Here is a 14,053-nt window from a genome sequence, read left to right as displayed (position 1 = left end):
CACGGTTGTTAGCGGAAGAGTCTGACATCACTGTTGTTAGCGGGAGAGTCTGACATCGCTGTTGTTAGCGGGAGAGTCTGACATCGCTGTTGTTAGCGGGAGCTTCTGACATCGCTGTTGTTGGTGGGAGTGTCTGACATCGCTGCTGTTGGTGATAGTGTCTGACATCGCTGTTGTTGGTGGGAGAGTCTGACATCGCTGTTGTTGGTGATAGTGTCTGACATCGCTGCTGTTGGTGGGAGAGTCTGACATCGCTGTTGTTAGCGGGAGAGTCTGACATCGCTGTTGTTAGCGGGAGAGTCTGACATCGCTGTTGTTAGCGGGAGAGTCTGACATCGCTGTTGTTAGCGGGAGAGTCTGACATCACTGTTGTTAGCGGGAGAGTTTGACATCTCTGTTGTTAGCGGGAGAGTCTGACATCACTGTTGTTAGTGGGAAAGTCTGACATCACTGTTGTTAGCGGGAGAGTCTGACATCACTGTTGTTAGCGGGAGAGTCTGACATCACTGTTGTTAGCGGGAGAGTTTGACATCTCTGTTGTTAGCGGGAGAGTCTGACATCACTGTTGTTAGTGGGAGAGTCTGACATCACTGTTGTTAGCGGGAGAGTCTGACATCACTGTTGTTAGCGGGAGAGTCTGACATCACTGTTGTTAGCGGGAGAGTCTGACATCTCTGTTGTTAGCGGGAGAGTCTGACATCACTGTTGTTAGCGGGGAGAGTCTGACATCACTGTTGTTAGCGGAGAGTCTGACATCTCTGTTGTTAGCGGGAGAGTCTGACATCTCTGTTGTTAGCGGAGAGTCTGAGATCGCTGTTGTTGGCGGGAGAGTCTGACATCACTGTTGTTAGCGGGAGAGTCTGACATCACTGTTGTTAGCGGGAGAGTCTGACATCACTGTTGTTAGCGGGAGAGTCTGACATCTCTGTTGTTAGCGGGAGAGTCTGACATCACTGTTGTTAGCGGGAGAGTCTGACATCACTGTTGTTAGCGGGAGAGTCTGACATCTCTGTTGTTAGCGGGAGAGTCTGACATCTCTGTTGTTAGCGGGAGAGTCTGACATCGCTGTTGTTGGCGGGAGAGTCTGACATCACTGTTGTTAGCGGGAGAGTCTGACATCACTGTTGTTAGCGGGAGAGTCTGACATCACTGTTGTTAGCGGGAGAGTCTGACATTATGTGCCTCTCAGCAGAAGTCATGGCACTGACACACAATTAAGGCTTGCACTCCCATCTTATCTTGTAACGTGTGACATCACTTTTCCAAATGGGTGAGTCTATTGTCATGTGTCTCCCAAAAGCAGTCGAGGTAGTGACACACAGCACAGCTTGCCCTCCAGGAACTCCCATCTGCCAGACTGGGTCTGAAACAGGATGTTTTTGGTTTGTAGTTTAACTCCGCCTCCAGCAAAACTCCAGCTATTTGGTGTCAGTCAGTAAATAATCAAGTATGCACTACAGAAATTCCACCCATCCCACAGATATGCAAAATTCTTGGTTAGGAATGGCCTCTGGAAACCGATGACACCAGGGGAAGGGGAGAAATAACAAGGTTAGGACATTTGACCAGTTTCTAAATGGCATTGTGTATACACAGTTTTCCGCCATGAGATCTGTGCCTATTTACACATATCAGTGGGGTACACCAAGTCTGTGGTCTAGACTACCAGTGGTCTGACTTGCATTTTGTGAAAGCAGCAGCGGCTTTGTGTGCTGGCGATTAGGTGCCTGACTCTGAGGGTGTGGGTTCGAATCCCAGATGGGACTCAACCTAACATAAGTACTAGAATCTCTACTTTACTGAGAAAGTGTAATCCCAAATATAACTTGTGTTACATCAAGCAGTTGTGTGTGTATGTCTAAGAGCGTATGTCTGTCAGTGTGAGTGAGTCTCTGTCTCTGTGTGTGTGAGTGTATGTCTCTGTGTGGGTGTATGTTTGTGTGTGTCTGGGTGTCAGTCTGTGTCTATGTGTGTGTGTGTGTGTGTGTCTGTGAGTGTGTTAGTCTGTGTGTGTGTCAGTCTGTGTGAGTATGTTTGTGGTGTTGCTGTGTGTCAGTCTGTGTCTGTGTGTGAGAAAGAGTGTGTGTTAGTCTCTGTGTGTGTGTCAGTGTGTGTGTGTCAGTCTGTGTGTGTATGTGTTTGTGGTGTTGCTGTGTGTGTGTGTCTGACTGTGCATCAGTGCGCATGTGTGCATGACCTCAACACACTGATCGGCGTAATACCTGGTTACAATAGGTCCCTACAACCCTATGCTAGCCATACAAGGAAACCTGCTGGACCGTGTACTCAGGACCCTTGTTTCATATACAATCAACTTCAGATTTACTATGTTCACATGAGAGTCAAACCTTTTCAGCCGGTGTGAAGTTTCCCTTAAGGAAGGTGACCTTCCCATCCCTGACCGCGAGGCCTCGGTCTCGGCACTCCGACTCTGCTTCCGCCTCTGTGTCCCACCCCAGCAGCTGGCTGAGTCGACTCACAGGGAAACTGGAGTTCTTGCTGCTGTACGCCGCGCACATCACCCGCAGACCGTACCTGTTTGAGGCACATCATCATCATCATCATCATCATCACCATCATCATCATCACACCACCATCATTCTTACATCATCATCATCATCATCATCATCATCACACCACCATCATTCTTACATCATCATCATCATCATCATCACCACACCACCATCATTCTTACATCATCATCACCACACCACCATCATTCTTACATCATCATCATCATCATCATCATCATCATCATCTTCATCACCGTCATCATCATCACACCACCATCATAGGGGTGGTGGGGTAGCCTAGTGGTTAAAGCGTTTGCTCGTCACGCCGAAGACTTGGGTTTGATTCCCAACATGGGTACAATATGAGAAGTCCATTTCTGGTGTCCCCCGATGTCATATTGCTGGAATATTGCTAAAAGCAGCTTAAAACTATACTCACTCACTCACTCACACCACTATTACTCTAACATCATCATCATGAACACACCATCATTCTTACAGCATCATCATCATCATCACTCCACATCACATCGTCCTCATCATCACCACCACCATCATCATCATGAACACACCATCATTCTTACAGCATCATCATCATCATCACTCCACATCACATCGTCCTCATCATCATCACCACCACCATCATCATCATGAACACACCATCATTCTTACAGCATCATCATCATCATCATCATCACTCCACATCACATCGTCCTCATCATCACCACCACCATCATCATCATGAACACACCATCATTCTTACAGCATCATCATCATCATCACTCCACATCACATCGTCCTCATCATCATCATCACCACCACCATCATCATCATGAACAGGGGCGGTGGGGCAGCCTAATGGTTAAAGCGTTGGCTCGTCACGCCGACGACCCGGGTTCGAATCCCCACATGGGTACAATGTGTGAAGCCTATTTCTGGTGTCCCCCGCCGTGATGTTGCTGGAATATTGCTAAAAGCGGCGTAAAACCAAACTCAGTCAGTCAGTCAGTCATCATGAACACACCATCATTCTTACATCATCATCACCACCACCATCATCATCACTCCACATTACATCGTCCTCATCATCATCATTATTGTTTTTTAGTGTTGACGAAACAGGAAATTCAGAGTATTCATTGACATTGAGGAATACCATTATGCAATTTATTACACATATATTTGTCTGATGGTGAAACATGTCAAAACTGTAATGAAAACAACCCATTTCTCAGTGTTCCTGACGTAGTCATGTATGTTGGACACAATCACAGTTCTACTAGGAAGTGGGATGGTGTATGTCAGTCAACCAAGGAAAGATGCCACTAAGCTACGACTGCATCAAACCCATGTACTAGGGCTGGGACGATTCACCGATGTATCGCGATACATTTAAGTTTGATACAGCTATCGTATAGTCGACTGCTGTATCGATACAAAACGTATTATATTAAACATGTTACAGTACATATTTAGAGAAAAAATACGCAAGTATGATGGAGTTACTTGTTTGTTTATTACAATAGTGTTATTGTCAAACACAAATACCTTGAAATAAATCATTTTAAATCTTGTTACCATGTCATTCTTTCAGGTGTATGTATCGTGATAAGTATCGTATCGCAGGTAAAATATCGCATGTATCATATCGTGACGTAGTGTATCGTCCCAGCCCTTACATGTACAGTGTGTTGAGAAGAACAAACAGCTCAAAAAGCGTTCTGGCTGGCTGGCTGGTTGTTGTTTAATGCTGCACTCAGCAATATTCCAGCTATATGATTGAGCTGTTTGGTTGAAGGGATGGGTATTAGGTTAATTGATTTTTACATACTTGCTGAAATGTTCATATGAGTAAGTGAGTGAGTTTAGTTTTGGCCCCTCTTAGTAATATTCCAGCAATATAATAGTGGGGGGCACCAGAAATGGGCTCACATATTGTACCCATGTGGGGAATCTAACCCGAGTCTTCAGCATGGCAAGCAAATGCTTTAACCACTAGGCTACCACACCGCCCATTTGGTTGAAGAGTTAAGGGAAGTGTAATAGAGTACTTGATTTTATACATATGAATATCATTAAATATAATTTTGGGTTTAACATTCTAAAATTTTAGTTTGGAAATGAAAAAAAAATAATAATAACTCAAGTCTAGTAATACTAAGTGAAAACAGTTATTTCTGTGTGTAAAAAAGTAGGATTTCCTGGTTTCCTTATTGTAAAATGATATGTAATTCTACAGGTTCTTCCATTTTATTATTGGAAGGTAAAACGGGATGTAGCGTTTGTGCTATTTGTGCGTTTGTTGATATTTTGTGAAATGATCCGCATTCCACATTTCGCATTTTGTAATGATGCATGTGCAGTGACCTGTATCCGGTTGTGACATAAAACTGAGAGTAGAGTGTGAACTACAAAAGTGTCCGGTTGTGTCTCTGGGTTCACAGAAACTTAAATGGGTATTCTACAACATACTTTCTGAAATGTTCATACATAGGTACACTCACGCCTGTATGTTGGCAAGATGGCGGTGAAGGACACACAGAGACAGGACGCTGGGAAGCCGAGTGGCGAGACGGAGGACTCGGAGCGTGTTGCCGAGCAGGTAACTGATGCTGATCTGGTAGGCAACATGAGGTAGTGTTTGGCATCTGGGGAAAATATGGAAACAGTAAATAATACCATGCATATTGTAATCACTAACTCAAGACTAGAGCATCCTCTCTTTTTGTCTTCAACAAATATGCCCCTACTCTTGAGACATGTGGAGATCAGGGTTAGAAATAATTTTCTCATGACCACTCAGCGGTCATCTAGTTCCCAGTAAGCTTTTATGCTAAAGCATGTATTGTTGTCAACAAATCTTAGCTTACATTTGAAAAATAACAACAAATTCATGTGGAACTTCAGAAACCTTCAATTAACCTTTTGAACAACCAAATACACTTTAATGTTAGCGTGACACTGTGTACCGTTCTCTCGCTAACACTGACAGTTGGTGGGGGAACTGATGTTGGTGTCTTCGTAAGCCTATGAGTTTCTATCTTCGCTTTGTAATCTACTCCATCTATCAAAACCAGGCATGAATTTTCTGGGATCAAAGCACTGACAGTAGCGTAACCACGGCCGTTAATCCGGACACGACCGCCGACCCTTGACGCCATGTTTGTTTACACTGTGAAAGTAGTCCCTGAAATTTGCATATAACCTCTCTAATTTGCATCGATATCCGAATATCTCACACAGCGGGAATATTGATGAGATGTGTTAACTAACACCTACCTTAACGACTTGGGAAGCTGCAGGAAATGTCTGAGAGCATCTGCATCACCAAGGTTATACAGCAGATAGACACTCTCAAACTCTGCCTGTCTCAGGTGGGGCCTGTCCGTTTGTGAGTCTGTGTGTCTGTTTCGTGGCTCAGTGTCCGATAAACTACACAATCTCAGATCATCCTCCAAGTGACTCTGATCATATGACCTGTTGCCTGTGTGTCTGTTGCCTGTGTGTCTGTTGTCTGTGTGTCTGATGTCCGTGTGTCTGCTGTCTGTGGATCTGTTGTCTGTAGATATGTTGTCTGTAGATATTCTGTCTGTGTGTCTGTTGTCTGTAGATCTGGTGTCTGTGGATCTGTTGTCTGAGTGTCTGCTGTCTGTGGATCTGTAGTCTGTGGATCTGTAGTCTGTGTGTCTGATGTCTGTGGATCTACTGTCTGTTGGACTACAATCAGACTGTTGGCACACTCTCTGATCAGACACTGGACAGTCATGTGCTTTTGTCTCACTGCTTCTATCTGAATCTATGGCTTGACGTCTGCCTGAATGTCTGCCACTTCTCTGATGAGTGTCTGAACAGTGTCTGGTTTCCACATCCTCCATCTGTCCAACGTCTGTGTGTGAGTACAGATACAGCAGCCTCTTCAGACACTCCTGTGTATGTTGAGAATTGATCACAGGGTCGTATGTGGCAAGCCCATGTGTACACAACCTGCAACAAACATCCTCTGGAAACTTTTTCCAAGGAAATATACACAAAGAACTTACAGCTTGTTCAGCTTGACCTGACCAAGTGAATACTAATGCGTTGCGTGACCGTGTCACAATTTGTTGGGTCCTTTATTGAGAAGGGGTGCACATTTGTCAGTTCATTGTCAACAGCCGAGACAAGGTCGCCGTTTGACATCTCAGTGTTGAGAAATCGTCAGCAATGTCCTAACTTTCTTTAAAAAGGAAGCTAGAGATGGTTTAATGTTTCCGATTCGGGCTCTTAGCAGTGTAGGAAAGATAGCCCGTCCCAAAGTCCGAGACAGATGAATGTTGTGGAGGACGGGTTAAAAAAATATCTAGTCCGTCTCCTGTCGGGTCAATTTTAGCAAACCAATGATATATATATAATGATTATAACCTTTTTGAATATTTACTGCCAAAGGTGTTTTATTTATATTTGGAGGACAGGCTAGATTTTGGCAGGACTGGTAAAAAATTTGACCTGCCATCCTGTGGACAGGCTAGATTTTCTACATCTTTCCTACACTGCTCTTAGGCATTAATAACATTCTCTGCTCCCCTTTTTAATGAAGTTAACTTGACCTGCCGTTTGTGCCTTTTGACCTCCCGGGTCATGCATATGTAGAGTAGCTCAAGTCAAGCCGAACAAGCTGTAGTTAAGCACCCCCTGACACATCTCATGATTGAATGACCCCCGATCTTAACCCTTTAGAGCATAACACTGACACATCTCACGATTGAATGACCCCCCCATCTTAACCTTTTAGAGCATATCTGGGACATGACTGGTCATGATGTGTAACAAAGGGATCCTCCTGTACAGAACCTGGCCCAATTGGAAGCTGCTTTACACGAGGAATGACGTAGACGGCCCTTCCGAGGATCAGGAGGCTGACAGGGGGTATGAGGAGGAGCGTGCTGGCTGTCATACAGTCACATGGAGGTTACACTCAGTATTAATAATACAATAATAATACACAAGATCTGTATAGCGCCTTATTTGCTTTTTTAAAAAACACTCAAAGGCTTATTGACCTTGAATCGTGTAAGACACGCAAAATGACATTTTGAATGTTCACATTCACCAATAAATTCAACATTGAACATTCAAGGGCCATATTTGTACAGACATGGTTTTGTATGAAAATCAGTGTTTTTTTCATAATGAGCAATTATCATCATAAAATCAACATAGAATCCAATAATTTTCTGTTTTGATGATAATACGGTTCAGAAAAACTCACCGTATTCACCACAAGAATCTTTATGAACACGTTGAAAACCTATCACTGCAAAACTACAGGGGTGACATAACAACATATGGTATGGATTTACAACTTCTTTAATATTTACAACACAATGTTTCTGAGAAACTTCTGATGAAGCGGCAAGAAGTAGCCCAGAAACGTTGTGTTGTAAATACTAAAGAAGTTGTAAATCCATACCACATGTTGTCATGTTACCTTCCAACTTCTAAATGTCCATCAAGCATCTAATACAGGGTAGCTTAATTAAGTTTGTTGTGTATACTTCAACAGGAAGTTTCTGAAATATACTCATGGAAACAAATAAGGGAACACCTGAAAGTACAAGTGCTCCTTTATTCTCTTCCAGGTTTCTTCACAAGGTGTGTATTGCACTGTGGGTGAAATTCTGGAAATAAATAAAGGAACACTTGTACTTTCATGTGTTCCCTTATTTGTTTCCATGAGTATACTTTGGGGGTATCTAAGGGGCAGTAGGTAAGCCAAGCGGTTAAAGCGCCATGCGAAAGACATAGGTTCGATTCCCCACATGGGTACAATTTGTGAAGCCAAGTTCCAGTGTTCCCGACTGTGATATTGCTGGAATATTGCTGGAATATTGCTGACAGCGATGTAAAACTAAACTCACTCATGCACTGAAAGATTTTATCAGGGTTAGAATTGATCTTCAGTAACACATGCTTGTCGTGAGAGGCGACTAACAAGATCAGGTAGTCAGGCTCGCTGGCTTGGTCGACACATGTCATCGTATCCCAATGGCGTAGATCAGGGCTAATACTAGATTGTGTGGTTGATGCTGGATTAATTACAGACTGGAATATAGCCGGAATATTGCTGAATATGGCAACTAAAGGACGCAACTCTTCAGAACATGCATCATGAGATTCTACTGTAGACCACCCACTTATCTGCTCATGTGATTTTTTTTTACCCTGCAAATTATTTGATCATGAAACATGAGCCATTTACACAAGCACAACTAACATAGCTTGCAAACTTCCATTTTGTAAGAAGGAAAATATCCGGGCTCTAAATTCCCCTAAGGGAGACAACTCTGCAGAGGGCACACCACCCACCTGTATGCAGCATACACATGGAAGCTCACACAGGCCTCCAGGATGGTGATGGCGTCCTGGCCTCGGACATCTTGGATGACCATATCTTGTCGCACGGCTCTCAGACGGTCAAACACGAAGTCATACACCTGGTTCCAGCCGGGCTCCTGTGTGTGGTGCAGGGAAATGATACTGAAATATCAAACAGAAGATAAATACTGTGCGACACATCAGGAGAAGACCAAAGGAAGTCCAGGGGAGGATCAGGGGAAGTCCAAGGGAAGTCCTGGGGAGACCAGGTGAAGTCCAGGGGAGGACCAGGGGAAGTCCAGGTAAAGTCCGGGGGGGACCAGGTGAAGTCCAGGGGAGGACCAGGTGATGTCCAGGGGAGGACCAGGTGATGTCCAGGGAAGGACCAGGGGAAGTCCAGGGGAGGACCAGGGGAAGTCCAGGGGAGGACCAGGGGAAGTCCAGGGAAGGACCAGGGGAAGTCCAGGGGAGGACCAGGGGAAGTCCTGTCATCTGTACATATTTAGAAAAAAAACAATATAATGAGAATGGGTATGAATGAAAAAAGAGAAAAATGAGCTGTGGTTTCGGGGCCGCAGGTTTAGATGATTCACAAGAATGACCTCAGCGTGAACAAATCTGCGGAATTCGACAGATCTGCGAAAAATTCTCATCCGGGTTTATGGATCCTTTTGACAATCCACAGTTTGAATGTTTGGAAATTTTGGAGTATCAATAACATCTGTTATTCCCTGCATGGGTCATCATCTCCCTTAACTTATTACATTCATATTAGCTTTTGTGGTAAACAAGAAGGCTAGATTTAGCCAAAATAGTTTAGTTTTCCTTTAAATACACAATTGCGTCACTACCTGATAGAACTACTACATCAATGTGCCAACTCACTTGCTGAACAGGAAGTTGATTGTCTGGTGAAGAATTCTGGGAGGTCGTAGAGCAGAAGGATCAGGGTCAGCGCGACCTGCAGCAGGACGTGAATATTCCTTCACAGCAGTGCTGAGGTCACCTTGAAGTCTGTTGATATTAGGGACCATTCATCATTTATGGCTAGGGTTGATGATGATAATTTTTATGGAGAAGCATGTACAATGTGAATGAAACCCCCACCACCCTATAATTTATGTACAAAGTAAGCCACCTCCCTGCATGTCACGTACAAAATCAATCCCCCCCCCCTCACCACCCCCCCTTCCAATAATGTTTCAATAATTTCATGTACAAAAATGCTGACATCCCTAATTCATGTGTTTAATGTTGATGACCACCCCCCTCTCCCCCACCCCCAGGACCAAATGGATGACCTCCCTTTAAAATCATGATCACCCCCCTCTAGCCTTAAATCATGAACGGTCTCTTAGGACGGTTAACAAACAAGTATCAATACTTCATTGCCATTTTGAAAGGTCTGTTGACCATGTTGAGTGAGTGAGTGGGTTCAAATTAATAATCACATCGGCAATATTTCAGCCATATCATGACCAAAGATTTCCCATGTTAATAATATAGATAATGTTATATTATAAAATATGTCGCCAATGGACAGTAAAACAACTAGAATATCACAGTTAGAGATTTAAAAGTAGCATGTAACTAAAATATTATATAACTATTTGGACAATGCAGGGCTTCATTTAAGAGAGGTTACCTGCACCAGGAGCAACCTAAGGTAAAAACCTAGCTGCACCAGCCAAATTCGGGTTGCAACGTAGTGTTAAAACGTCAGAGGTTTCGGTGCACATAAACATAGGTAGTACCTATGAAACCATAGCAACACAGAGACACAGCTGATTCCTGTTTACAAGAGCTGTCATAGCCGAAACGTGTATATGAATAGCAACATTTCAGTGCCATAGCTATTCAAAGTTTAGAATAAAAATGAGCTGACATATTCATGCTTATAATGTTAGATTTATTGTTGATTTATTTCTCAAATTAGACTTACAACTAGGTTGCACTTTGTAATATTGCGTTGCACCAGTGCAAGTAACGAAGCACTAAATAAAAATGGTCTATAGATCCTCAGCATCTGAAGGTAGATCACCATACTAGGAACATAACAAATAGCGAGCCTGACCACCCGATCCCGTTATTCGCCTCTTACGACAAGCATGGGTTACTGAAGACCAATTCTAACCCGGATCTTCACCTACAATGACCAAAACAGCACTGAACTGACAATCAGTTCTTCCATGGTTTGATGCTTACCTGGCCTTCCCCCGACCTCGGCCTCGACCTCTACCAACAGGCTTCGACCGCTGAGGTATTTCCAGCGGATGTAGCAGGCCTTCCCGCTCTCTCCTGACCAACAACACATAGATGATAAAACGCCTTTAACAAAGACTGAAAAAACTAGATTTCGTATTCAAGTATAAATTAAGTGTGTATTATTTCATAATCTTTTCATCGAGTGAGTGAGTGAGTATGGTTTTACGCCGCTTTTAGCAATATTCCAGCAATATCGCGGCGGAGGACACCAGAAATTGGCTTCACACATTGTACCCATGTGGAGAATCGAACCCAGGTCTTGGGCGTGACGAGTGAACGCTTTAACCACTATGATACCCCACCGCCCCTCTTTTGATCGAAATACAGTGGACACTGTATAATCCGACACTCACTGGGACCGGGAAAAAATGTCGGATAATACAGAAGGTTGGATAATTCAATGTCTCCTTGCTTGAATACTTTCCAAACAGTACTATAACTGGCTTATAGCATGAAATTAGTGCTTAATAGCTATTTTCTTGGTAAATAAAGGGGAAAATATTCTGTATTTACATATGTACATGTATATCACTGGATTTATTATCGTCAGTATAGGTCCGTCTCCTATTCTCGCGGGTTTCCTATTCTCGTGGTAAACACTTTTTCTGCAGAAATCGCCGATGCGTGACACTTAGCGGTTGTTTACATCACCGACTGGTAACTAGGAAGTGGACCAAGTCTGTGAGTGATCAAAATCTTGCAGTGTCACGAATATTGGGTAGTTTATACAAACTTGAACATATCATTACTTTTTCCCGTCCTTTCTGGCAGGATTGCTCCTACATACACTCAATAACGTTAATTCCTGGTAATACCGCTAGACTGGGAGAAGCCTCGTTTCATCAAAGGCGGATGGCATTGTTTATCACTGGGCTCACGAGTGGTAATACACCTGATGGATCTGGCAGCTGATAGATGCAGATGTTAGAGGAGAAGGCTCTTCATTTAAAAACAACAAGTATGAATACAATAAGAATTGTTTGTGTTATTTTTTCAGCCGATATCCATAAGTACCGCGAGAATAGGAAACGCCTTCCTACAATATACATACATGTACTACTATCACAATCATAATTCAGATGTCGGATTATACGTATTGTCAACTAAAGAATATGGTTCAGGGAATGTGAGAATGACTACATTACCTGATGACCGGGAGGCCGAGGCAGTAGGGTAACTACTGTGCTTCAGGGACTGTGAGCCAGTCTACACTGAAGGGAAGACTAGGCAGTTGGGAAAATGATATGGTTCAGGGACTGTGAGACAGACTAGTGTTACGGCACCACAGCAGTGATCGAAAACCGAACAGTGACGGAGTAAAAACTCAATTAACACACTACAGTCAGAAAGTTACTCACATTTTGAATTCTTCAACCGGACACATGGTCTGACATCTGCCTATAACACGAGGGACGTCGTCCATGGTGACAACTTCTTAGATCAGCGCTAAGTAAACTAGAAATGGAACCTGCCCGTGTTTACTTTCGTAATGCGCTCATCTTTAAAGGGGCAATAACTTCGTAAACTGTTAACCGCTAATAAATATATTTGTCAAAAACGCAATCACGAATTTGAGTGATTTGTTTCGTGTTCGTGTCTGACCATGATTCAAGAATCTGAGACAGCATATCGTCATCATCATCATCATCGTCGTCGTCGTCGTCGTTGTGGGTTAAGCATTACTCACTCACTCACTCACTGAAGCATAGAAACGTAATCAGACGCAGAATCGTTTGGGGTCTATTTTACTCATTAATAATTCCATCTTCATTATTATGATAACAAATGACCACAGTTGGAAGTTTAACTTCATCTGCTTGTGATACAAAATGTTAGGACTGAAACAAAAAAGTCAGTGTACGTCTTTATAATTTTCTCTTGTAATCCTAATGAATTTATCATTATATTTTAATACATTTTGGAACTTCATAAAAAGTACACGATCTGTTTTTATAAGGGTCAAATCGCCCCAGTTACAAATTGCCCCAGCAAATGTGGTCAAAATGCCTCGGATTATTGGTCAAATCGCCCCAGGTTTGGTCAAACTGCCCCAGGGGGGTAGTCAAAATGCCTCAGTTTATTTAAAATGATTAAATATATGCCATAAATGCATAGTTTTTGTAGCTGGGTCGATTTGCCTGGCACCCATTTATAACATGACTGCAATATTTTGACATTTCATAGACTGCCAACGGGAATCATATTTCACACACACGCCCTAAGTGCAACGTGCTGTCTGTCTCATCGAACTAATAATGATTCTGCCGAATGCTAAAACAAATGAATAAAAACAAAATACAGATGTTAAACTTAAAACCAACCATAGCAATCTGGCTCTTACCTTGTTCGAGGAATGTATTCATCAATATCCACATAAAGTTACGATATGTCCTTCATCTGCAGCTGACAAAGAAACCTGTTACGTGTCATTTTTCATTTAAAACAGTCTTATGTGCAAAAAATGTATATAACGTTATAACTGGTGCTAGTTTCTCAGCTGGTCACGTGACTTATTCCGTTTTTGTTTTGTTTTGTTTTTTCAAGGCAGCACACATTTTGTAATGCGATAGCTGTTGGGGCAGACTCAAGCGTATGGATGCGACTCTTTACCCGCACGCTTGTTATACCATGATGAAAGAGTGAATGAATATTGCTTAACGTGTATGACCTCTCTGTCGTCGTTTGACGTCGTAGAAGAAAATCCATTTTTGACATTTATTGCGAGTCATTTTTAATGTTGAGCGTATAATGTTATGCATAAGCACATAAATCCAATTCATATACACTTATGTCGTTCAGATATCAGGCTGTATTTTCTTCGCTCACACTTTCCGTAAAGATGCCAAAATAAAAAATTCGTAGCACAGTGCTTTTATCGGTGCGCGATAAAAAGGGGAGAAATTAACTGTTTTTAACGCATA

The 14,053-nt window shown here is 42.7% G+C and overlaps 1 protein-coding gene across 1 annotated transcript; it reads right to left on the bottom strand.

The window, feature by feature from the left end:
• Nucleotides 1-1,156: 1,156 nt before the first annotated feature.
• LOC124290528 (SAC3 domain-containing protein 1-like) lies at nt 1,157-12,716 on the bottom strand. The gene is made up of 8 exons (XM_046727279.1): nt 12,491-12,716; nt 11,073-11,165; nt 9,753-9,881; nt 8,859-9,029; nt 5,793-6,497; nt 5,018-5,161; nt 2,349-2,535; nt 1,157-1,363 (listed from the first exon to the last, which is right to left on the bottom strand). The coding sequence occupies exons 1-8, from the start codon at nt 12,553-12,555 to the stop codon at nt 1,283-1,285; spliced, it is 1,575 nt and encodes a 524-aa protein (XP_046583235.1). The 5' UTR covers nt 12,556-12,716; the 3' UTR covers nt 1,157-1,282.
• Between the last annotated feature and the right edge of the window lie 1,337 nt (nt 12,717-14,053).

The sequence above is a fragment of the Haliotis rubra genome, unplaced genomic scaffold (genome assembly GCF_003918875.1).
Source record: "Haliotis rubra isolate DU_JTF1 unplaced genomic scaffold, ASM391887v1 Scf1125, whole genome shotgun sequence".
Taxonomy (NCBI): domain Eukaryota; kingdom Metazoa; phylum Mollusca; class Gastropoda; order Lepetellida; family Haliotidae; genus Haliotis; species Haliotis rubra.
The sequence above is the reverse complement of the archived record's forward strand: the minus strand, read 5'-3'. Positions and strand labels throughout refer to the sequence as shown.

Excerpts from the sequence above, each read along its gene's own strand:
- LOC124290528 (XM_046727279.1), bottom strand. The coding sequence starts at position 12,555 with ATGGACGACGTCCCTCGTGTTATAGGCAGATGTCAGACCATGTGTCCG. Across the intron at positions 2,536-5,017 it reads CATCTTGCCAACATACAGGC|GTACGGTCTGCGGGTGATGT; the intron begins GTGAGTGTACCT and ends TGCCTCAAACAG. Across the intron at positions 1,364-2,348 it reads ACTTCACACCGGCTGAAAAG|ACCCAGTCTGGCAGATGGGA; the intron begins GTTTGACTCTCA and ends ATCCTGTTTCAG.